General features: G+C 51.1%; 2 protein-coding genes across 4 annotated transcripts in view; both read left to right on the forward strand.

Annotated features, from left to right (window-relative positions):
- The first annotated feature begins 10,580 nt into the window (after positions 1-10,580).
- On the forward strand, positions 10,581-19,143 carry Gpr4 (G protein-coupled receptor 4). Its single transcript, XM_021735204.3, has 3 exons — positions 10,581-10,706; positions 17,186-17,219; positions 17,423-19,143. Exon 3 carries the CDS (start codon positions 17,926-17,928, stop codon positions 19,012-19,014), a length of 1,089 nt encoding a protein of 362 aa, XP_021590879.1. The 5' UTR covers positions 10,581-10,706; positions 17,186-17,219; positions 17,423-17,925; the 3' UTR covers positions 19,015-19,143.
- A 3,939-nt stretch (positions 19,144-23,082) lies between these two features.
- Positions 23,083-25,343, forward strand: part of Opa3 (outer mitochondrial membrane lipid metabolism regulator OPA3) — a 49,879-nt gene continuing 47,618 nt past the window's right edge. Inside the window, exon 1 of one of the 3 annotated variants that reach the window (XM_040279625.2) lies at positions 23,083-23,318. In XM_040279625.2, the coding sequence (XP_040135559.1) occupies positions 23,177-23,318 (142 nt within the window). In that variant the 5' untranslated portion in view covers positions 23,083-23,176. The remainder of the gene's footprint in view (positions 23,319-25,343) is intronic. The other 2 variants (XM_005338227.5, XM_040279626.2) reach the window with 2 other exon arrangements.

Raw genomic sequence — 25,343 nt, forward strand, 5'->3', positions numbered from 1 at the left:
ACCTGATACCATCTAGCATGACTGGTAACAGGAGTTGCCAGATCATGGAACTGCGAGTCCATGCAGGAGGGGCCCAGATGGATTCAGGGGGCTCAAATGTGATCTCTGGGCATCCCCCTCTTGGGGATTTCTCAGCTTGGTATCTGTGCAACCTGGAGCAAGCTTTTTTGTTTTGTGATGGACATTGAACCCAGGATCTCTCAAATGTTAAATATATGCTTCATCACTGAGCTACACCTACAGCTTCTAGATTTTCTTGACTCAACTTTTTTATTTTTTCATTTTATTTTTGTGTGGACTGGGGATCCAACTCGGGGCTTCACTCATGCTAGGCAAATGCCCTATCACTAAACTGCTTTCCCAGCCAAAGTTTTAATTTTTTTCCCTCAATACTGAGGTTTGGGGTGGGGGGCTCTACCACCATTGAAGTACAATTCCAAGCCCCTTTTAAAAAAATTTCTTCTTGTTGGTTGTGGTGCTGGAGATTGAACCCAGGGCCTCAGGCATACAAGACAAGCACTCTATTAACTGAGCTATATCCCTAGCTCCCTTTTGAGATTTGAAACAGGGAGCCAGGTGTGGTGGTACATGTCTGTAATCAGTGGCTGGAGAGGCTGAGGCAAGAGGATCAAGAGTTCAAAGCCAACCTCAGCAAACTAGCAAGTCCACTCAGTAAGATCGGGTCTCTAAAATAAAATAAAATACAAAAAGGTCTGGAGATGTGGCTCAGTGGTTAAGCAACCCTGGGTTCAATCCCTGGTACCAAAGAAAAATATTTTTTTGGAAACAGGATCTACATAGCAGAGGCTGGCCAGGAGGAATTCCGCATCCTCCTGTCTCAGCCACCAGAGTTGCTGGAATTGTAGGTGTGCCACCATTACTTTAACTTTAGCATTACTTTAACTTTCTTTCTTTCTTTTTTTTTTTTTTGGTACCTGGGATTGAATCCAGGGGCACTTAACCACTGAGCAACACCCCCCAAACCCTTTTTGTTTATTTTCAGACAGATCCTCACTAGGTCACTAACAGTCTTGCTAAATTGCTGAGGCTGGCTTTGAACATGGGATCCTCCCACCTCAGCCCCCAAAGCCGCTGGGATTACAGGCGTGGGCCACTGGGCCCAGCTCCCGCTTTAACTTTCTATTGCTGTTTAGCACATATGTTGAGAAGGGCACACCTCATGTGTGTAGAGTCTGCTGAATTTTTACTAACTTAGCACATAATGCCCTGGCTCCCAGATGGAAATACAACACCCCCAGCTCCTCCAGAAGTCCTTTTGTAACCCCTCCTAGTAATTACCCCTCTCCCCCATAATGCTAGCCTGCTACCCTGCCTATTCACCTATATACCACAGAATAGTTTAAAACACTTTCTATTCATTCATTTATTTAAAAAAAAATTTTTTTTCAGTGCTGGGATAGAACCCCGGGCCTGGAGCATGCTAGGCAAGCCCTTTCCACTTAGCCACATCCCCAGCCCCATTTATGTTTTAGAAAATTGAAGTTGGCATGCTTTCTGCAAAGGGCCAGATAGTAACTATTTTTGCCTCGTCAGCCAACCCAGTCTGTCACCACTAACTGATGTGGTGGGAAACAACCCCAGACTGGATGCGGGGATGAGCTGGGCTCCTTCCAGATAAAACTATTTATGGATACTGAAATTTGAATTTCTCATAATTTTCACTTGTCACAAAATAGTAATGTTTAGATTTCTTTGGAATCACTTAAAAATAAAATTTAAAAATAAAAACAAACTTGTGAGCCATGCAAAACCAGGCCACAGATAGGACCTGGCCCATGGTGGCACTTTGCCTACCTTTGCTTTAAATAGATGGAACCGTTCAGTGTGAACTCTTTGGGGTCCTCCTTCCTTTTTTGAGCAATTTTCTTGAGCTTTTAGGGCCTCAGTTTCCCTGTTTTAGATGGGATTAAAAGTACTTGTGTTGGGCTGGGGTTGTGGCTCAGTGGCAGAGCGCTTGCTTCACCAGTGTGAGGCACTGGGTTTAGTTATCAGCACCACATATAAATAAATGAAGAAAATAAAGGTCCATCAACAACTAAAAAAAATTTTTTTTATAAAAAGTACTTGTGTTAAGTAGTAGCTAGCAATGAGCAGTGAACGCCTCCCAAGGTCACAAGTGTTCTTTAAATTACTTTAGGGTCTTCTTCAAACTACTTCCAAAGTAGACAAGAAAGAGGAGGGTTAGAGTTAGTTTGTAGGCCTCTAAAGTAACCTCTGACCAGCTACTGACCCCAGCGCCCACGACTTGTACATGAAGCGCACCCCTCCCCGCCCTGGGATAGCCACCTTGACAGTTCTGAAGGCCACCAACCAAGGTCAAAAACTCCACCTCCCGAGGTGAAGGAGGAGTTAACACCTGATCAGCAAAGAGTGCAGAAGGTGGTCCCCAGCTCTCCTGGTGAACATAAAACAGTAATAAATCTGGAGGCCGCGTTCTCTCCTTGGTCATTGTCTGCACGGAGATGGCCCACTCTCTTGACAGTGTTCTCTCTTGAGCCTCACTTTGCTTATACTTTACTTTCATCTCATTTTCTCTTTACTTTCACTTACAATAAAGTTCTCTTTTGGTGTCTTTCAATTTTCTTTCCTCGGAACACAAGAACCTAGGTTTGGAGTTTCGGCTCCCTGCTTTTCTGTGACACCTGCATTAGGCGCATGCATGTAATCCTAGACTGAGGAGGCTGAGGCAGGAGGATCACAAGTTCAAAGCCAGCCTCAGCCACTCAGGGAGGCCCTAAGCAACTTGGTAAGTCCCAGTCTCAAAACAAAAAATAAAAAGGGCAGGGGAGGTGGCTCAGCTGTTAAACACCCCTGGGTTCAACCCCTGGTACCCCACCTCTTATTCTCCTAAAAAAGTACCGACCTTGATAAGGGGTCTGGGAAAGTTAAGTGACTTAAATACATGCATTTAGGACTTAAGTAAATGCAGGGCGCATAAGAAGCACTCCAAAACTGTTAGCTCCCTTACGTCACAGAGCATGCACCAGCATTGCCTCAAGCCACACGACAGAAATCAAAGCAAGCAGAAGTCGTTTTCCCACGGGGCGTGTGAATCGTCAGGAGGAATCTGATTGGCTCAGCTTTGATCATGTGGCCACCTTTGAACCAATCTCTGTGGCCTGGGCAATGGAGCCATATGATTGGTCAGGCCTGGGTCATGTGCTCACGGTTTTGAGTGGGAGGGTTAGTGCAACACCTGGGACTGACAGACACCACCCGAAACTCTTAAAGTGGGCAGAGAAATTCCCCCGAAGGAAAAAGGGTATAAAAACTTGTGAACAGGTGAGAGGTTACCAGCCATCTCAGCATGTTTGTGTCACTTTGGGCATTTGAAGATTCTTCTTCCCATTATCTATTATTGCAGAACGAATCCCAGATTTAATAAAATACAACGATCACTCATGGCTCTGTTTAGCCGTTCACCACCTACTGAAGGACTCGCGGGTGACTCCAAGAAAGAGCCCATGATGATGTCATTCATATGTGAAGGCCACCTGCCAGCAGAGTTCCTTTTAGCTGGAGGAGGTCAGTCTTTGGGCTTTTCAGGCCTTTAGCTGATTGGATGAAGTGGACCCACGTTATTGAGTGTAAAAATCTGGTTCACTGGAAATCCAACTGATGCAAATGCTAATCTCATCCCCAAAACACCCTCACAGAAGCAACCAGAAAAATGTGGAGCCAAATGTCTGAGAACCACCACCCAGCCAAATGAACACCATGGAATTAACTATCATAAGTGGTCTCATGAGCTGGAGGGGTGATGCATGCCTGTAATCCCAGCGACTCAGAAGGCTGAGGCAGGAGGATCTTGAGTTCAAAGCCAGCCTCTGCAACTTAGTGAGGCCCTGTCTCAGAGTAAAAATACAAAGGACTTGGGATGTGGCTCAGCAGTCTAGCACCCCTGGGTTCAATTCCTGATATGTATAAATAATAAATAGATAGATAGATAAATAAATATATAAATAAATGGTCTGGGGATGTAGCTCCTGGGTTCACTGCCTTGGGTTCAATCCTCAGTATTGCAAAGGAGGAAAAAGTGGTTTCATGAGGGGCTGGGGTGTAGACCAGTGGTAGAACACTTGTCTTGCATGTGAAGGCCCTGGGTTTCATTCCCGCCCCTGGAGGAAGAGAAAATGCAAATAGTTTCACAGGGAAATTTAGCTGATAGCCATTGGCACCAACTGGTGCCATCAAGCAGTTGTCTAAGGAGCACCAGAGATTATCTCAGGGATGGTACAAACAGACTTTTTTCCTAGTCTTTCTTTTTGAAACCGGGGGCCAAACAATTCTATTTTGTAATGGCCTCCTTGGATTCCTCCAGAGATAAATCCTTGGAGGACATAGATAGGAGGGAACATTAGTGATTAAGGTTGCTGGTCTGGAATAATGATCGACCAGCACATTTAGCTTGCATCTTATTCCTTTCTGTGAGAGCCTCACCCAGTATAATAGCCACCTTTTGAGGAAATAGGAATGAGCCTTAAGGTTCCTTCACTTGTCCTTTATTTGTGACAGGGTCTCACTATGTTGCCCAGGTTAGCCTTGAACTCTTGAGCTCAAGTGATCCTCCAGCCTCAGCCTCCCCAATAGCTGGGACCACAGATGCACATAACCATGCCAGCTTAGATTGTTCATGTTTTTCTTTTCTTTTCTTTCTTTTTTTTTTTTTTTTTGTACTAGGGATTGAACTCAGGAGCTACACCCCCAGCTCTATTTTGTGTTTCATTTAGAGACAGGGTCTCACTGAGTTGCTTACTACCTAGCTTTTGCTGAGGCTGGCTTTGAACTTGCTATTCTCCTGTCTCAGCCTCCAGAGCTGCTGGGATTACAGGCGTGCACTACCTGCCTGGCTTACCTTGTCTATTTTTGAAGGACATTCCAAGGAGTCTAGATAGCCCTTTTGTGAGTGTAACTCGGTGGTAGAGCTCTTGCCTAGCTTGCTGGAGGCCCTGGGTTCAATCCCCAGCACAAGGCAGGCAGGCTGCTGGATTCCCTCTGTTTCCAAAGCATCCACTACTCCAAGAGCGTCCCCACTGTGTGTGTGTGTTGCTCTCTGGTGGAGAGATTGACAAGCGCTAGTAATTGCTAAATTTTGCCCTTTGAGTGAATTTACCTCAGGCAGAGAACTGTGCGAGTGTGTGTGTGTGTGTGTGTGTGTGAGAGAGAGAGAGAGAGAGAGAGAGAGAGAGAGAGAGAGTTGGTACTGATGATGGAACCCAGGGTCTCTGTCCCTGAGCTCCACCTCCAGCCCCTGATAACAGTATTTTAAAGGACATCTAAAATGAGTGATAACATAACCTGGATGGTTACATCCACTTTCAGCTTTAAATCGCGCTGTACCAACAGGCAGACACCTCTGAGAAATTTGAGTAAAGGAAAAAAATGTTTTCCCCAACTGGAGGTAAGACAATCATGAGGGTCCCCTTCTGGAAGGGGTAGGGGACCAGCAGGATGCAGGGCATTGCACAGTGAATGGGAGCGGACCAGAGGAACCGCGTGTCAGAGGAAGTCCACCAGCCGGCAGGAAGTGCTGGGTCCCTGAAAGTCAGGGGCAATGTCCCTACTGTGTGAGGAACTAGGAGGACAAGCAAGGGCCAGGGGAAGTTCCTGGGGTTTTGTGTTTTCTGCTCTGAGAAGGGGAGCCCATGGCCACTGGCTGGCTAAGCAGGTGAACCCACCCACCCCGCCCAAGCTTCCAGCTGCAGTCTGGTTTGGTTTGGTTTGGAGGGAGATGCTGGGGATTGAACTCAGGGGCACTCCACCACCGAGCCGCATCCCCAGCCCTATTTTGTATTTTATTTAGAGACAGGGTCTCACTGAGTGGCTTAGTGCCTGTTTTTGCTGAGGCTGGCTTTGAACTCGCGATCCTCCTGCCTCAGCCTCCTGAATCGCTGGGATTATAGGCTTGCGGCACAACGCACAAGCTCCAGCTGCAGTTTTGCAGCTGCCCAGGACTAGGAGAATAATGAATCTTGGCCCCTGTGATTATTTACTTCCTGGCATAGAAATAGCTCTATTTATTTATTTTGTTTAAATAAATTTTGACACTGGGGATGAAACCCAGGACCTGGTGCACGCCAAGCATGCAGTCTACCTCTGAACCACACCCCTGGCCTATTTTATTACTTTAACAACTCATATGACAGTATTCATATGAACCAGATGAATATCTGGTGTGACAGTGTCCAAATAGGGTTTCCGCTGAGTTGTTCTCATTTTTTATCAGTAAGATAACTTAGTGGTGGTATCTAATGACATCTTTTTCCTTTTTTATGTTGAGCCCCTAAGACATGAGCTTTTCTTCCTCCCCAGTTCAGTAGTCCTACTTGGAAGGAGGGGGTACTGGAGACTGAGCCCAGAGGTGTTTAGCCACTGAGCCACATCCCCAGACATTCCGTTTTGAGAAAGGCAAGTTGCTGAGGCTGGCCTCAAACTTGCAATCCTCCTGCCTCAGCCTCCCAAGTCTCAGGGATTACAGGCATGGGCCACCATACCAGCCTGGCTAATTTTCACATTTGAAAGCACTGGTAGGGTTTGGATAATGAGAAAGCTGCCCTCCCCAGTCTGTCTGGAATAGAGCCTGAGAATTTACATCTCCAAAAAGTTCCAAAACGATGCTGAGCTTGCAAGGAATTTCCCTGGAGAAGCTTTGTTCTAAAGAAAATATGATAAGGCAACAAACATGTAGGAATTTTCTGGATAAAACAACACATAAGAGTTTTGAAGAATACTACAGACTTGAGTTTCCTTTCTGTGTCTCAATTGTAAGACAGTCTCTTGGGAGGGAAAGCCCAGGGTTTGCAGTGCAGAGTGACAATTCATGACGTTCACCTTTTCTTTTTCTTTTTTTAAAAATACCTTTATTTTATTTTATTTTTATTTTAATGTGGTGCCAGGGAGTAAACCCAGTGCCTTATGTATGCTAGGCAAGTGCTCTACCACTGAGCCACAACCCCGGCCCTGAAGTCCACCTTTTCTTAAGGGAGAGAAAAATTATTGCAGGAGGAACCTACAAATCCCCTTTCTGTCTGTAAGGATTGCCTATGTGTGTCCAGAAACATCTGCCCAAGAGGTACCTCTCTAAATGGTGATACCCTCCAGAGATGGCAGCACCCAGGTTCAAACATGAAACCCTATGGGGATTCAATCAGGTCAAAGATCCTTGGCCATCGTTTCACTAATCAATTGCCTGTGAGTGGAGGGATCTGGGCTTTAACCATGGCTGGATGCAATGTTGCACGCCTGTAATCCCAGCAACTCAGGAGGCTGAGGCAGGAGGATGGCAAGTTTGAGGCCCAATCTCAGCAATTTAGCGAGATCCTGTCTCAAAATAAAAAAGGACTCAGGATGTATTTTAGTGGTTAAGTATTCCTGGGTTCAATCCCTAATACTGGAAAAAAAAATGTGCAAGTATCTGCACCCCAGTATCTGGCATGCAGTAAATGCTTAATGAATAGACATGTTGATTACTGAATTCATTCCTTCACTCAATCTGTGTAAGGAGCATTTTATTCTAGGCTGAGCTCTGAGCTGCTGAGTTGCTTAGGGCCTCGCTAAGTTGCTGAGGCTGAGTTTGAACTTGCAATCCTGCCTCGGCCTCCCGAGCTGCTGAGATTACAGGCGTGCGCCACCGCACCCGACTCCTCTAGGTTTTTGAAGCCAGTTTTCTGCCAATCTTGAGTCAAAACCTTCTTTCTTGTCCTCCATTCATTTGCTTTCCTAGAACCTTCCAAGATCTAGGATGCGGCCCTGCACTATTCTAGCTGCCCTTTCCTTGGGGCTCTCTGTGCTCTCTCGCCCTCTCGTGGCCAGTCTTGAATCTGCATGGAAAAATATGCCTTGAAAATTCTCCTGGAAAAGTGCCGGTAGCCAGGCCCAGTGTGGAGCGCCTGGAATCCCAGCTAGAGAAGCTGAGGCAGGAGGATCCCAAGTTCGAGGCCAGCCTGAGCAATTTAGCAAGGCCCTGGCTCAAGATTCTCCATGACCCTCCCACCCCGCGCAAGGTCACTCTGGGCTTTTCTCTCTTTGCACCGGACCCTGGGAGACTGCCCTGTTTATACTTCACCCACCAGCGTCCCTTGCCCTCTGCTTTCAGGTTGGATTCTGCAGATGAAAAGCAGGAAACTCAGGGGCGAGTGGAGAGAGACGGAGGCATCTATTTCCTGGGCACTCTCCCTGCACCCTGCAGTAGCCACAGTCCTAGCGCCTCTCTAAATGCGAGCTATCCCTGGGGCCTAGTAAGCAGCCCCAACCTTGTCCCTCTGCCCTGAGGGTGGTTATGGCTTGGCTCTCGAAGTGGTTGGGCCACCCAGTGGGTTCCTTTGTGGGTTCCTCCGCCTCGTCCATCCCTGTAAAAATTGTCCCTCTACAATTGCTCCCAGTGACATTCTTTGATGGGCTCTTCCCCGCTGGGATCCAGACTGAATCACAGCATAAATTTAGGATGAGCCCAGGAGAGAAACGGACCCTAAGCCCACCAATAAGCACTCAGAATGGCTCTTTAGAAGGAACTTGGGATGACCAACTGGCTGCCAGGAGGGTTCTGGGAGGCTTGAAGCTGATAGGACTCATACAGGATCATCATGCCACTTCCCTTGGAGCTATCCTTAACTGTCCCCAATCTGTAGATTTCTCATGTCCTTGGTTAACCTTCTCGTTTTCTGTCTCCCTCAAGATTCCTGAAAGAGAATAATGTGGTTCAGAGAGGTTAAGTCACTAGTCTAAGGTTACACAGCAAGTGATTATAATACTAACTCCCTTTTGTTTGTTTTCAGCTGTGACTCATTTATGTGATGGTCTAGAATAGGCAAAACTAATCTCTGGCTTAAAAAAAATAGTTGCCTCTGACTGAAGTAGAATATGTTGCCTAAAAAGGACCATGAAACACTGTTCTGGGGTCATGGAAGCATCTTGTCTTGATTTGGGTGTGTAGTTTACATGGGTATATTTATTTGTCAGGACTCGTTGTGCTCTTCCTGTAAGATCTGGGTATTTTTACTTTAATTGAAAATTAGGGGCCTCCTGGGCGCAGTGGCACATGCCTATAATCACAGCTAGTTGGGAAACTGAGGCAGGAGGATTGCAAGTTTGAGGGCAGCCTGGGCAACTCAGTGAGACCCTCTCTGAAAACAAAAGTAAAAAGGGCTGAGATGTGGGTCAGTGGGAGAGGGTCCCGGGTTCAATCCTTTATACTGTAAATACGGGCTGAGAGTGGGGGTCAGTGTTAATAGACACCCCCCAGCACCCCTGAGTCTGTGAGTTTGATCCCAGCACCACAAAAAAGAAAGGAAGGAAGAAACCGCAGTACCCACTCACCCACACCCACGCAAGAATTTTAAGTCTAATATCAGTCATTTTTAGGGCTGTATGAAGGTTTACCTAAAAGTCCTTTGACCAATAACAAATTCTCACAACTAATTTTCTTCTTTTTCTTTTCCTTTTTTTTGTTAAAACCAGGGAATTGACCACTGAGCCACATCCCATCCCAGCCCTTTTATTTTATTTTTTATTTTGAGATGGAGTCTAGCTTTTGGATGCTTTACAAGCATTTGTTTTTTAAATATTTTATTAGTTATAGATGGACACAATGCCTTTATTTTATTTATTTTTTTATGTAGTGCTGGGCCACAACCCCAGCCCCACAACCATATTTATTTATTTATTTATTTTTGGTGGTGCTGGGGATTGAACCCAGGGCCTTGTGCATGTGAAGCAAGCACTCTACCAACTGAGCTATAGCCCCGGCACCTCACAACCAATTTTTGAAGGACATGATGAGGGTAATGATAATGATGGGAATGATGACGGTAGGCAAATGTGGGCTGGTTTTTATTTCGTTTGTTCTCTGGAGCATTTACCATTAGAAACGATGTGTACTTCACACTATCGAGAGCCAAGCATGAATGCCTCTCCCCCTAGTGGGGAGGCAGATAATTAGAAAAAACATGGCAGTCCTAGAATGTTAGCTGGTGACAGGTCCTGGGGGTGGGGGGCAGTAAAGCAGAGACAGAGATGGGGAGCGTTGGGCAGCAGAGGGACATTGACTGGGCCAGACGACATCCCCTGGAGAGAAGGGCCGGGAGGGCACAGGCCTGAGGAGGTCGCTAGCCTAAAGTCTGGCTAGGGGGCTGGTTGGAACCGTGGGCTGCAAGGGCTCCTTCCAGGAGTGGCCCTGACCTTGGAGGTGGGAACCTGGCCGGCCTCTGTCGCTCTCTTGGTGATGGGGGGGGGGCATCCAGGTGGTTAATGACTTACTTAGGCCTGGGGGTCTCTAAGGCAGGAAATGACTCAGCCCAGGTCAAGGGCAGAGCTCTTGTCCCCCTGAGGGTTTAATAAAGTTGCAGGTGTGTGTGTTTGGAGAGAGGGTGACCAAAGGGTTAATAAGGTGAGGTGGGGGCTCCGGCTGGGGACCTTGAGTGATGGGGGTGTCCAGCGGCGGGTGTGGCTTCTCGGGACTGGAAGCCTTTAGTGGGGTGACGACCGGTGTAAGGGGGTGCGGCAGAGGAGGGGTTAACGGGGGCGGACCTGGCGGGGCGGGGCCTGGGCCCGGCGGCTGGGGCCGGAGACCCGGGGAGTCGCCGCCGTCCTGCCCCGCGGGGGCGCCCGCTGGGTCCCCGCGCCGCCGTGGAGCGGGAGCCGCGCGCAGCGAGAGGCGCCGCCGGCCGCCCCGTCCAGCCGCCGCGCAGGTAGGTGCAGGTCCCGGCGCAGCCCAGCTCCTGGCTCCCGGCCCCTCGGGGGGCTCCCGCGCCGTCCCGGGCCGCCCCTCTCGGGTGCCGGCTGTCCCCGAGCTCCGCCGCTGGCTGCCTCCGGGTCGGTCCCCATCGCCCGCGGGTGTCTGACGTCTCTGCGGCGCTGGTCCCCGGCCTCGGCGTGACTCGCCCTCTGTGTCTCTGCACGTCTCTGTGCCCGTTCTTTCTCCCTGCCTCTCTCTCCACCTCCTGTCCCTCCGTGCCTCTGAGTCCCTTCCCTGTCTCTGTGGCTTCTGTCGCCCTGCCTCTTGCGGAGCGCTGCATCTCCGTGGGTCTCTCTGCCTCCGTCTCCATCTCTCTTGGGATCTGAACACCTACCTCCTACCCTTCGCGTCTGCCTCTGTGTGGCTCCCTCTCCATCCCTGGGGTTCCTCTCTACCTTGCACCCCGTTTGTGGCATCTTGGGTCCCGTGGTCATCTCCATCCAAATCTTAAGGCATCCTGGAACTTTCTGGGGAGTGGTTTGGGATTGAGGTAGGGGGCAGTGGAATTATGACCTGGGACAAATGGACTCCAAGTGACACTGTGACTCCATTCCCCCGTCACAGTCACCCCACTGCTCCTGAGCTCCCACCCACCCCACCCTCTGATTTCAGGAATTCCTGGCTGAGGGGTGGACTTCCTCCCCCACTTCCTCCCTTCCAGGATTTGGCTGGGCAGCTCTTAACTCCTTCCTGCCTCTGCCTCACTCCCCTTCCCCGTAAATGGGACACCCCCACCCCAAACCAGGCTGAAGGGCGGCTCTAGAAAGCGAAGTGTGATGGTCTGTGGGTGTGTGTGCAGCCACCTGCCCGCATGCTCCAGCTGCAAATGCATTGGGGAATTTGGGGGCACAGATGGAGAAGATGAGGGCCACCCCTAGGACCCACTGAAGGACCCCACCTGCCCTACTCCACTGGAACCCACCAACAGAGATCCCACCATCTTTGTCTCTGAATGAACTTGACTTCATATTTGGGGTGAAGATGGGAAGGTTTTCCTTTTGGGGAGGGGAATCCCAGTAGAAAAGGGTGAGAGAGATGGAGGGGGCGGGACTCCCAGGACTCTAGGAATCATGTTATTAAGAAGACTTGAACCCAGGACATTGGAGGGGAAGAGGAGGGATTTGAGATCCTCAAGTCAAATCTCTCAGCATATTCCCATCCATCCCTCCAAGCAGATGAGTCTTGAAATCTTGGCCGTTTGCAGTGTTCACAGCTGAGGACTCTAAAGGACCCTCAGAGCCATCTAGGCCAAGCCCCCCATTTTATAGATGGGGAAACTGAGGCCCAAGAGCAGACATCCCCTTAGTGTGTCAGTACCAGGCTGGGGACTCTTGTTCAACTGAAGCCTAAATCTGGAGATCTGCCTTTCTTTGCCCAAAATCCAGAGAATTGGCTTCTTTTACTGTCACTAAGTCAGATTAATTAAGAAGGTCTTGGCAGTAAGAAGGGAGGGGTGTCAGGGTGAGCATGAACAGCCACAGTCCAGAAGGGAGGGTTTCAGGAGCAGAGAAAAGAAAATATTTCCATATTTCCAACACCATGCTGGCAGGGTGTTGCAGAGGGGCCTGCAGCAGCTTGGGTTTCAGAGAAGGAGGAAAGAGAGGAAGAGAGGTGGGGGAGTGGGGGAGTGGGGACTGTCCTGACCCTCCCCAGGAAGCCCACTGTGCCCCTGGGACAGGGCCTATAATTTGGTTTGTGTCTAGACAAATAATAACTCAGCTGGAGCAAGCAGGGAGGGACAGGGGAGCCCGCTGAGCGAGGGTAGGGAGGCAGCCAGCTTGGGGTTCCTGGGGGTGAGAATTTGGGGGCAGCATCGCCCCGGCCTCCTCCGGGAATGAGTATCTCAGACTCCCGCAGTCTTGCCTTCAGGCTGCTGGAAGGTTAAAAAACGGAACCGATCAGGGGGAAAAAAGAGGAAGTGGGGCTCACCTATTTAGAGTATGTTCCCATTTCTGTAAAAACTAAAAGGGAAATGCGTATTCATGTTTGCTGGGCAAAGATAAAAATCACCGAGGTTTTAATAATAGATTATGAAAGTCATAGAATGTTTTTTTAAAAAATCATAGAGCGTTCTAACAATAGAACTTTAGAATCTTGGAATGCGAGTGTCCTGGAATATTGGAAACTTAGAAGGGCGCGCTCACAAAGCCGCCGTGATAATAATAATCGCAAAGGGAGCGCGAAGGCTCTAGAATGTTATAATAGAACTGAGCCGTGAACCGGCTGAGGATCTGAGAACCGCTGGCGTCTAGAACATCAGAGGGGGACATCTGAGCATTCCAATACCCCTGCTGGGTGCTGAGGGTACAGGGGAGGTTAGAGACTGCCCCCCAGGTAGAAATGGGGAAACTGAGGCCCAGCAGGGAGGTTGGGGTGGCCCCACTGTCCCCTGGTTTCCGCCAACCGGCCGCCAGGGCACCAGGTGGGGAGCGAGGCTCAGTGATCACATTTCGTCCCTAATGAGCAGACCGGAGCTGGCCAGTCCCCTGGGGCTGCTGGGGGAGGGGGGTAAGCAGGAGCCCAGAAGGAGGCTAAGCGGGAGCCGGCTGGTGGCGCGGGTTTGGGGACAAGGCTGGTGAGTGTTGAGGGGGGATGTGGGGGGGGGGGCGGCATCACTTCTTCCTCTTGTCCTCTCCACTCTCCAAGTCCTTGAGCTTCCTGGACGTGGGGTGGCTGGCCAGCCCAGGGAGTTATTTGGCCTGAGCAGCTGAGTGTGGGGGGGGTCCGTCTCCCCTGTCCCCCAGTATCACCCCACCAAGAGTTTCTCTCTCTTGCTCTTCTGTAAGGAGAGAGTGGGGACCCAAGTGGGGGTGGGGGTTGTGGGAAGCTTCCTGTGGGCTTGGGATTTGGGGGTTTACCTTCCCAACAAAGCCTGAATAGGGGAGGTGATATAGATTTCAGGGTCTTGACCCTGGAACTGAGCAGGTGAGGAAGGGTCACTGAGATACTGCAGGTCACTTGCCTTTTTTTGTGGTGAGAAGATCCATATTTTCCAGAAGATTCTCAAAGGGGTCAGAGACGTCTTTCCCCCCAAATGTGAAAAATGACAGAAATGCAGAAATAAGAAAAGAAAGCCATTTAGGAAGGAAAGTGCTTAACCGGCTCATGTTCTTGGGCCTTGGTTTCCCCCTCTGTCTCAGAAAGAGGTCAGAAATAGCTGTGCACATGTCACATACAGGCCTGTGGCATTGTGGAATTCTAAGAGTCTGACATTTTTTGCTGACTCTGGGGGGTTTCATGGTGGACAGATGTTGGGTGGAGGAGGACAGAGGGTTGACTTGGAATACCCTCCTTCTGCCCGGCACCCCCAAGATGTAGGTAGGCTGGGGAAGGAGAGGGGTGGGCAAGACTGGCTCTCTCGGAGGAAATTAGCAATGGGAAATGTATTTCCTCTGACTGCCGGAAATGTCTCCGGTCTGTCTCAGCAGAGCCCTGGGGTCTAGGGAGGGTGGGGCAGGGGGCTTCCCGCTCTAGTGGGTGTCCCCTGCCATTACCAACTGCCTCACGCCTGTCTCTGGTCTCCAGTGACTGTGGAGTAAAAATTGTTCAAACGCTGCATGCTGCAGTGGCTGGCCAGTCTCCACTCAAATACTGTGCCCCCTTTTGCAAAAGGACACACTGAGGCTCCTGAAGGAAAAGTAATTCCAATATGTCACAGAGGAAGGAGGGAGAAATCAGGGGCAAACAGAGAGGCGACCTGGGGTAGAGAGAGGGGGGGAAAGGGAACGAGGAGTGACAGTATTTTGAATGACTTGGTCTGGGTGGAAGGCTTCAAGAGGAGCGAGGGACTGGGTTGTACTGGTCTAGTCAGGAACAACCCCTGTCCCTGCCCATTGCCACAGGACTTAGAAGTCTCCGTCATGAGTCTAGGGTGGGGACAGCAGCTACTAGAGGACCCCACAGGGGGCAGGAGTTACTGAGCAGGGCTTAGCACTGACCTTTCCAAGTCAATTAGGAAGCCATAGATCCTGCCTTTTCCTTCCTCCCTCCCTGGAGCCCCCACAGGGACTCCTCTGGGCCTGGGGTGCAGCCTTACAGGGGAGGATAGGGAGGTGTAGTGGGGGATGGGTCGGCCAGCACCGGGGGTCCTCCTTAGGGCCTCTGAGTGGCTGGAATGGCTTCTGTGAGTACTTATTGAGCACCGACTGTATGCTGGGACTGTCCTGGGTCCTGGCCATAGGGAGTCAACAAGACCCACAAGGTCCCCGCCCTCCTGGAAGGCCCATCCTAGACAGATGGACAGATGCAAACAGACCAGCCCCGGCAGATGTCAGGAGAGGGTCCTGGGGTGGTGGGGACAAGGTGGAGAGGGATGCCCTCGGAGCCTGGAAAGATGGGAGAGGTAGCTGGAGGAAGCACCAGCCAGACGGAGGGGAGAGTAAGAAGAAAGGGTCTGAAGCTGGGAGGAGGTCACAGAGGAGGTGGGACTGGAGGAGGGGACAAGGTGGGCTGGGCAGAACCTTGCCATCAGGGCCAGGAGTTTGGATCTTACTGCAGGTCCATTTGGAAGGCACCGGAGGGTTTCAAGCAGGAAAGCAGCAAGCGCTGGTTTCCACGTTACAAGGTCTTTCTGGCTGCCAGGTGGGAGGTGAGCCAGGCGGAATGGCAGTCAGAAAGCAGGTGGCGCAGGGCTGGCATTCAGGAATGCGCATCAGAGTGGTCCATCTGTTCCTCTCTCTGGGCCTCAGTTTCCTCCTCTGTCCAGTGCACTCAACCAGTGTTTGTTTGTTTGTTGGTACCAGGGATTGAACCCCGAGGTGCTTAGCCACTGAGCCACATCCCCAGCCTTTTTCCTAATATTTTATTTAGAGATGGGGTCTGACCTCATCATTGCTCAGGACCTCATGGAGCAGCTGAGGCTGGCTTTGAACTTAGATCCTCCTGCCTCAGCCTCCAGAGCTGCTGGGATTACAGATGTGTGCTACCACAGCTGGCTAACCAGCGGTTTTCTTTTTTTTCTTGTTGGTACCGGGGATTGAACTCATGTGCACTCAACCACTGAGCTACACCCCCAGCCCTATTTTGTATTTTATTTAGAGACAGACAGGGTTCCACTGAGTTGCTCAGTGCCTTGCTTTTTGCTGAGGCTGGCTTTGAACTTGCGATCCTCCTGCCTCAACTTCCCAAACTGCTGGGATTACAGGTGGCCCCATCACACCCAGCCTAACCAGTGGTTTTCAAAGTGTGACCTGAGGATTCTTCAGAGGTGGCCTCTTGCATCCACCTCATTTCACCCAGAACATAGGGCGCTTTCTTCTTTGGTGTCTTAGATTTCACTTACAATTAGGATCTTTTTTTTTCCCTTTACATTAAAAAAAATGAACCATGTGCAGACCTAGACCCTTCAAAGGAATGGCTTTCAAAGTGCCTGTGACTCAGGACATCGCTGTTCTTCTCTCTGGGGCTGACGATGGTCGGGGACATGGTCCTTGACTGTCTTTTGCCTTGAATTTGGATCAGCTCAGAACCAAGGAGATGATGGGCCTGTTTCTCCCTTGAGAAGGCGGAGAAGAGACAGTGAGGAACATGCTCCCTGGGAGACAGTGGCTGGCCAGCCTCCACTCAGGACTTGCCCTTGCTCCCTCACCCTGACCTTGATCAAGTCCAGAGGAGGCTCTGTCCTTCCCTCGGCCCTCTGCTATGGTTCTCAGTCCCCTTTCTACCCAGTTATTCTGGAAACGGAACAAATTGGAAAAACTGGTCAAAGGGCTGAGAGCAGAGACCCCCCATCAGGACCCTGGACAGGTCTCCAAATGACTCAATGCCTCAGTTTGCCAAAAAGGGAGAATAACTACTCTCCTTCTGCCCTTCGGCAATTCTTCAAACTTTAAATGAAATAATGATAGAAGGGCTTGGATCAGGGCCTGCCGTGTGGGTGTTCTTACACCATTACCATCATTATCAAGAATGGGGTGCCCTTCCTGGGTCTCAGCACCAAAAAATGGGGTGCCCTGACACTGTATCCATAAATGTTTACTTATTAGGTGTCAATTAAAAGTAAAATAAAACTTAAAAAAAAATACAACAAGGCTCCTTGGTCAGGGCTAAGAGGCTGGTCCCAGGCCCAGTTCCATCACTGCTTTGCTGTGCAGCCTTCAGGAACTGACCATCCTCTCTGGACCCCTTCTTTTACCTATGAAGGGATAGGGTTGGACTAGTTTGGTGTTTCCTGAAGTATAATATGATACATGTGCCTAATTTTTGGCATCTTGGAGAAAGTTCTAAAATCTGAGTGGGTCTTTATTTGAGTATCTGTTTTGGCGGGGAGACCTGGCTCTTCAAATCAGTGTTCTCAGGGATCTGTTGCTTAGGATGGGGTTCAGGCAGACGCTGTCCAGGGTCTGCCTCTGTCATGTGCAGGAGTTGGGGAGGGGGATGGGAGAAGTGGGTGGGATGTCCACGCTGCCTCATCACTGTCCTCTCTCCCCACAGGCCCTACAATGTCAACTCTGCCTGGAGTCGTGAGGTAGGGCCACTTCATCCCAACCCCTCCCACCTGGCAGGCCCCAGCCGAGTCCCTCCTCTGCCCCCTGACCCTCCTCTGATCAGCCCCTCCTCACCTCCTTCCTGTTCCTAGCAGCCCTTCCCAGTCCTGGCCTCCCTACTTGCCCACTCCCACAGGACCCTCTACTTCTTGGTGACCATAGTGATTTCCTTATTTCCTGCCAGGATCCCGGGAAATGACAGCACTCCTGCCGGTACTGCCTCATCTTTTCAATTCTCCTGCCATCTCAACACTGTCCCATAGATTTCCTGTGCGTTCTAGAACATTTCATTCCACCAGTACTTCGACGTGGCTACACTTAACTTCCTAGGTCCTCTATAAGCATCACCCTCTTACCACCACCGGTGGATGCCTTCATCTCCTCCACGACCTCTTTCCCCACCCGGTTGTCCCCTAGCCCAGACTTCCTTATTTATGCCCCACTGATAGACCTCTATTGATCCCACCATTCCCAGATCTTCCTTGGGAGTAGCTCCTCCTCTCCCCTCTCAAGCTTTCTCCTTCCCTGCCAAGCCTGCCTCAAGGTCCTCCCTTCTGGGTGACAGCCTCCCACCATGTTCCCCTGAGCCTCCAAGGAGGGGCTCAGGGGGCCCGATGGCCTCCCGCCCCCCGCGGCCCGGAAGCCCCGTGGGCCAGGGGAAGCGCCTCGGAAGCCCTGGTGCCGAGGATGGGCAACCGCACGTGGGAGGGCTGCCACGTGGACTCGCGCGTGGACCACCTCTTCCCGCCGTCCCTCTACATCTTCGTCATCGGCGTGGGGCTGCCCACCAACTGCCTGGCCCTGTGGGCCGCCTACCGCCAGGTGCGGCAGCGCAACGAGCTGGGCGTCTACCTGATGAACCTGAGCATCGCCGACCTGCTGTACATCTGCACGCTGCCGCTGTGGGTGGACTACTTCCTGCACCACGACAACTGGATCCACGGCCCCGGCTCCTGCAAGCTCTTCGGCTTCGTCTTCTACACCAACATCTACATCAGCATCGCCTTCCTCTGCTGCATCTCGGTGGACCGCTACCTGGCCGTCGCCCACCCGCTGAGGTTCGCGCGGCTGCGGCGCGTCAAGACGGCCGTGGCCGTGAGCTCCGTGGTCTGGGCCACGGAGCTGGGCGCCAACTCGGCGCCCCTGTTCCACGATGAGCTCTTCCGAGACCGCTACAACCACACCTTCTGCTTCGAGAAGTTCCCCATGGAGGGCTGGGTGGCCTGGATGAACCTCTACCGGGTCTTCGTGGGCTTCCTCTTCCCCTGGGCGCTCATGCTGCTGTCCTACCGGGGCATCCTGCGGGCGGTGAGGGGCAGCGTGTCCACCGAGCGCCAGGAGAAGGCCAAGATCAAGCGCCTGGCCCTCAGCCTCATCGCCATCGTGCTGGTCTGCTTCGCGCCCTACCACGTGCTCCTGCTGTCCCGCAGCGCCGTCTACCTGGGCCGCCCCTGGGACTGTGGCTTCGAGGAGCGCGTGTTCTCCGCCTACCACAGCTCGCTGGCCTTCACCAGCCTCAACTGTGTGGCCGACCCCATCCTCTACTGCCTCGTCAACGAGGGAGCCCGCAGCGATGTGGCCAAGGCCCTGCACAACCTGCTGCGCTTCCTGGCCAGTGACAAGCCCCAGGAGATGGCCAATGCCTCTCTCACGCTGGAGACCCCACTCACTTCCAAGAGGAGCAGCGTGGCCAAAGCCATGGCGGCCACCTGGGCAGCAGTTCCGCCCTCCCAGGGGGACCAGGTGCAGCTGAAGGTGCTGCTGCCGGCACAGTGAACCTGCCTGGGCAGAGCCCCATCCTCCCATCTTTTCCCAAACCCCCTCTCCCCTAGTTCTGGTGTATGCAAATTGTATGTAAATAAGGCTGTGTTAATATTCATAAAATACAGGAAAATAGGAAAAGAATGGAGTCTGTGTGTCCCTGGTCAACCATCCTCCCACTCTGTGACCCCCTAACAATTCCAGTTAACTGTCCCCAGCCCTGTGCTGGGCAGTCTGGTAAACAGCAGTGACTCTTGTCCCATGGGCCCTCAGACCCTGCCACGGAGGTCCTGGAGGCCTTCCTGGAGAAGGGGATGGGTAAATTAAGTCAAATATTTGGTTTTCAAAAGGTGAAGACAAAAAGGAGAAAATTAGAATTATTTACAGCACGGAAGTAAAAATCTGTGACTCAAGGGGAAGATGGAGAAATTTACCGACTATATAGTCATCACCTTTGCTCTTGTGACACTTCCTGCCCCCTGGACATATCTGGGAGACAGTGATAAAGCAATTCTGAGATTCTAGATAAAAAGCATTCTCCAAGTCAGGACTGAGGAAGAGGAATGTCAGAAACCAAGTGAAAGGCAATCAGGGCAGACTGCCTGGAGGCAGTGTGAGCAGCACAGGCTTGGGCAGGAGTCTCCACAGGAGAAAGAGTACTTTCATTCATTCGTTCCACAGAGATCTATGCCTGGCCCTGGGCGGAGTTGGGCTAGGGACGCAGTAATGGGAAAGCCCTGGCTCTGCCTGTCCTCACTGGGCTCAGAATAAACAAGTACAAAAATGAATACAAGCCAGGCACAGCGGCATGTTTGTAGTCCTAACCACTTGGGAGGCTGGGGCTGGAGGCTCACTGGACCCAGAAGTTGGAAAATAGCCTTGACAACACACAAATCCCCATCTCACTGGGTGTGGTGGCACACACCTGTAATCCCAGCTGGGGCTGAGGCAGGAGGATTGTAAATTCAAAGCCAGCTTCAGCAAAGGCCAGGGACTACGCGACTCAGTAAGCCCTGTCTCTAAATAAAATACAAAATAGGGCTGGAGACATGGCTCAGTGTTTGAGTGCCCTGAGTTGAATCCCTAGTACCAAAATCAAAACAAAACAACCCATTGAAAAACACCACTACCACTAATGAAAATAAAAATCAGCTGAGCATGGTGGTGCAGGCCTACAATCCCAGCTACTCTGGGGGTGGAGGCAGGAAGATCTAAAGTCCTAGGTCAGACTGGGCAATTTAGCAGGACCCTGTCTCAAATTAACATTAAGCGGGGTAGGGGTGTAGCTCAGTGTAGAGGCTTGCCTGGGATGCACAAGGTTCTGGATTTGCTCCGCATACTGGGACAAAAAAATGTATGGAATTGCTAAGTGGAAAGGTGAAGAATAAAACCAGTTGAAGGGATAGAGAGTGACTGGGGTCTGATCTAAACTGGGGGCAGAGGAGGGCTCACTGAGGAGGATTATTAGCAAAGGCCTGAAGGAAGTGAGACCATCAGCCCTGTGGGAAGAACATTCCAGACAGAAGGAAGAGCAAGCCCTGGGCTAAGAGCATCTGGATTCTAAGGGACCATAGCTATAGCAGCGTGGCTGCCGAGGGAGGCAGGGCAAAAGGAGTGGGAGTTGAGACTAGAAGGGCACAGGCAGGGCACGCCGGGCCAGTAAGTCTCTGCAAAGACTCTGTCTTTTATTCATGGGGGCCATGAGGGGCTCTCAGCAGAGAACGAGTGTGACTTAAGTCAGGATCTTGCCGGCTGCTGCGTGGAGCATAGAATATGAGGTGGAGGTGAAGGCAGGAGCCAGGAGCCCAGGGAGGTGACTGCAGACTGGAGGTAGGAGACCTCATGCTGGCAGGGAGGGAGGGGGGTGGGCTGAACAAGGAGCAGTGGCCACCTTTAGGATTTATTTTGAAGGAGTACTTGGATGGAGGAGGTGCAGAGGCCTGTGGGGTTGTGTAATATGAGCCACTCACCCATTCCGGGAAAGGGTGTCCCGGAGACCTGAGTGGAAAGGGCCTCTGGGAATGATCCAAGGCCCCAGTCCAAGGCAGTCAGTGGGGAGGCTGGGCCAGGGGTCCAAGGTCTTGTGGATGGTGAGTCAATGCTGGGGCCACCCTGGACTCCCTCTTCCCTCCGCATCTGTGCATGTGTTCCCACGCCCCAGGGTGGCCAACGCTGCCTGCCAGGACTGATGGTGTCCCTCTTCCTCTCCTGGCCTCAGGGGTCACTAGGAATGACTGTTATTCTATAACCAGGCTGGAGAGAAGGAGGAAGCAATGGCTTTGATAGGCCTGGTCCCTCCCAAGAGATCTCTCTCCCTCCTCCCTCCCAAAGGGTGTGTAAACAGGCTGCTGAGATGGAAGAGTCCCCTACACACACACCCTTGCCCCAGAAGTTCCAGAAGAGGTTCCTGGAAACCCTTTGAGGATAAAGAGAGGAGTGGAGGGGAAGGAACCTAATGAGGAGATGTGGAGGGGCTGAGGTGGAGTAGGGACGAGCAGAGTCCAGAGGGGAAGGAGTTGGGTTTTGGTGTTGGGGTATCATGAGGAAGGGCTTTCTACCTGTCCCATCACCATGAAGCTGCTGGGATAGAGCAGTCGGGCTGGGAACTTCTTCAACACATTTCCCTAGGAGAATCTGGTGGAAGCCTCAGTACCCTCCTCTCGCCAAATGCTCATTCATTCCCATTCATTCAAGAAAATGTTTTTGAGCACCTACTATGTGCCAGAAACTGTATTAACAGCTAAGAAACAGTGGATTGTACATCAAAAAGTCACAAACAAGTTTCCGAACCCATCATGGGGGTTCTTGGGCTCCATGAGATCAGAAGGTGGTCTGGAATTCTTTCCATCCTCTGTCCTTGGTTGGCCAGTCTGTAAAATAGGAAGAGGGCTGGTCCCAAGTGGATGATGGGCTTTAAATAGGCCCCGGCTCCCTCAATTTGGTCCAGAGGGATGCTGGCATGGGTTGTTTTTATGGAGTCCACATACTTAATTTAGGGTATCTGCTTCACACAGTGCCTCCATTACAAATGAAGGAACCCAGGTCTCTTGGAGGCAGGAACTTGACAGCACGCTCAGAGAGTCAGAGGATGCTGGGGAAAACTGGAGGGGCCCTGACTATCCTGAATGGTTTCCTTCACCCCGTCCTTCTGCCTCCCCTGCAATCACTCAACCACCCACCAGCACTCCACCACCCAGCCATGTCTTTCAACCCCTTCTGACCTTGTTTATATGATTTTGCTCCCTGCTGGATAAGGGAGGGCAGTCTGGGACATGTCCTTAAACTCTTTCCTGAGCCATCTCCCTGGGGACCCTCACCCCCCAAAAGAGGAAGTGGGGCAGCTTGAGAAAGGGTTTTATTAGCCAAGATGCCGCCATCAACTCTGTAGAGGGTGAGAAATCTTGCGCGCCACCCTCTGCCTCTCTCTGGGCCTCAGACTGTCAGTTGCCTGGGGAAGGGACAGAGGCTAGCTGCTTCTGGGTGTGGAATGCCCCTCGGGCTGGAGTCAGCGATATTAATGCTCTTACCCCTAGAGCAATAAGGGCTGCTTACTGAGTGCTTTCTATGTCACTGGCACCATTCCATGCACTTAATGGGATTCACTACTATGTTTTATATTCAAGATTCGCATAGAAGCCTCACAGCAATCCAATAAGGCAAGTGCTATTGGGTCCCATTAAGTAAACAGGAACAATGATGTCCAGAAAGGTTGTCACTCCTTCATTATCACACAGCAAATAAATGCCGTTTTCCTCTCTGTACTCCCAAGGAGGGCTCTAACTTGTGCAAGACGGTGTAATTGGGGCTCATTAGACCTAATTAGTCTAATTAAGAGCCTTCTTTGGGCGTGAAAGGCTCCTCAGTACGTGACATCACGCAAGAGCGCAGTGACATCACGCCACGCGGGACTCGAGACTCCATCCACGCTCCCGCCAGGAGCCGTTTAACGGCAACATCCACAGTCGCCTCATTTCCGCCCTAATTTGCATATTAAACGAGCAGACGTCGAGGCGCCAGCGTCGACGCGGTGGCGTCACGGAGCGCCCCTGCAGTTATCCCCGAGCGTGCGTACGCACGCACGCAAGCACGCACGGCCGAGAGGGCGGGGGAGGAGTGGAGAGGTCGGAGGCGCCCCGCCCAATCGGCAGGATTGCGCGTGCCCAGTGCGACCGCCAAGATGGTGGTAGGCGCGTTCCCCATGGCGAAGCTGCTATACCTGGGCATCCGGCAGGTCAGCAAGCCGCTTGCCAATCGCATTAAGGAGGCTGCCCGCCGAAGCGAGTTCTTCAAGACCTATATCTGCCTTCCGCCGGCTCAGCGTGAGTCCGACCCCTTGTCCCTCCAACCTTTCCATTCTCCGACCCCTCTCAGGTGGTTGCTCAGGGGATGGACTTCTCTCCATGACCAGTCACAGCCCGAACCGGCAAAGTCCTACAGCCAATAGGGAGGGCTCCTGAAAGAGGGACCTGGTGGTAACCCAATGGTGAGGACAGGCTTGGAGTAAGAGGTGGGAAGGGGCGTCACCGCGCGAGATTAGAATATCAGCCAATAGAGGAAGAAGCTGTGGAGACTGACGTCAAGGCCAGCCAATAGTGTGTGGAATGGGAGCAATTTGGGCGGGGCTTTCCAGGACGGCGAGGAGCTAGGGGCTGGTATACGGGGTAACCAGTGTCGGGTCTTTTACCTAACCATCCTTCGGTGACTTTGCTCTCAAAGCTTCAACCCTTGCCTTAATTTCCCTTCTGCCCCGGAAGTGGGAGATACTTATATATCATTTATTAGAACATCGGCGTGCTGTATAGTGTTACTTCGTAGAATAGACCTAATTAAAGGCGTGGTGGTGGTGGTGGGTTAAAGTCTTCAGTTTGAGGGTTTGACTTGAATCTGGCGAAGGGGAATTTAAATCAGAGTGGACATTCATCTGTGTATTCATTAATTCTCTGATGCACCGTCCATTCATTCAGATCGACAGGCCTTTTGCTAGGCACTAGGAGATACATGTCAGCGTCACCCAGAGTGGTCAGGGAGCAGGGAGCACTTGAGTTCATTGGACCCAAGGGCTAGAGGGGAGCTGCCTGAGCTGAGTTAGAAGGGCGTTTGAGCAAATGCCCAAAATATAAGCAACTTTAAAAAGATGATCTATGTGTCATAGGCCGATGGGGGCATAAAATAAGAGACTTTAATGTAAGTTACTGTTTTAGGGAACCAGCATTTCACCAAATATTACCCATTACTTCATTTAGCTTGTATTTTATGATCATCTATTCTGTTCCAGAACTTGTGCTGACAGAGCTTGAAACAGCAGGGTCCAGGTGGACATGGTGGCACACACCTGTAATCCTAGAGACTGTAGGCCAAGGCAGGAGAATACAGTTCAAGGCCAGCCTCAGCAATTTAGTGAGGCCCTAAATAATTTAATGAGACCCTCTCTCAAAAAAAAAAAAAAAAAAACCCACAGGGTCCAAGATGGTCCCAGTTACTATCTTTAAGGAACTCTGGGTCCAGTGGAGACAGACCCATCCTCCAACAGTGACAACCCAGATGAGCCAAGCTGGAATGGGGGAATCTCCTTGTGTACTGACCTGGCATGAGGTTCAGTGAGGGCTTCTTGGGAGAGGAAATATCTGTACTGGGACTTGAGGATTGAGGAGAGTTGCACCAGACAACACAAAGGTGTGGTGATGGTGGTGGGTTGTAGTCCCTTGTTGAGGCCAAGGGTAGAGCGTGTGCCAAAGCCAAATGGTTAAGAGGAGCCTTTTTCCTCCTATAAAGTCGAGAATTCTTTTTTTTTATATATAATTATTATTTTAAAATACTTTTTATTTATTTATTATTATGTGGTGCTGAGGATCAAACCAGGGTCTCCTGTGTGCTAGGCAAGTGCTCTACTGCTGAGCCACAACCCCAGCCCAAGGTTGAGAATTCTTGATCCTTTGGTGTTTGATGGAGCCTCTGTCAGGGTTGCAGGTCTTAGAAAGGAAAAAATGTTAGGTCCCATAGTTACTTACCAGAGTGCTTTCATCTCATCTATCCCTTTTGACCCTCACAACTAATTTGTCCTAATGTCAGGAAGTGGAGAGGACTTCCTCCATTGTATGAAGGAAAAGCTGAAGCTTGGTGGGGGGCCAGAAGTGAATGCTGAGCTCATACAGGAGGCTTGTACCAGAGGCAGGAGTTGAACTCTGGACTCCCACACCTCATCTGTTTCGTGCCACTGCCTTTCTTCCAAATACTATGACATGTCTTGCATTGTGGTTTAGAAAATGACTTCTGAAGTCAAAATGACATGGATTAGAATCCTGGTCCCACCCCTTCTCAGGCTGGTGCCTTTGGGCAAGTCATTG

This window comes from Ictidomys tridecemlineatus, chromosome 15 (genome assembly GCF_052094955.1).
Source record: "Ictidomys tridecemlineatus isolate mIctTri1 chromosome 15, mIctTri1.hap1, whole genome shotgun sequence".
In the NCBI taxonomy this organism is placed as follows: domain Eukaryota; kingdom Metazoa; phylum Chordata; class Mammalia; order Rodentia; family Sciuridae; genus Ictidomys; species Ictidomys tridecemlineatus.

Coding starts and splice junctions, on each gene's coding strand:
- Gpr4 (XM_021735204.3), top strand. CDS start 17,926: ATGGGCAACCGCACGTGGGAGGGCTGCCACGTGGACTCGCGCGTGGAC.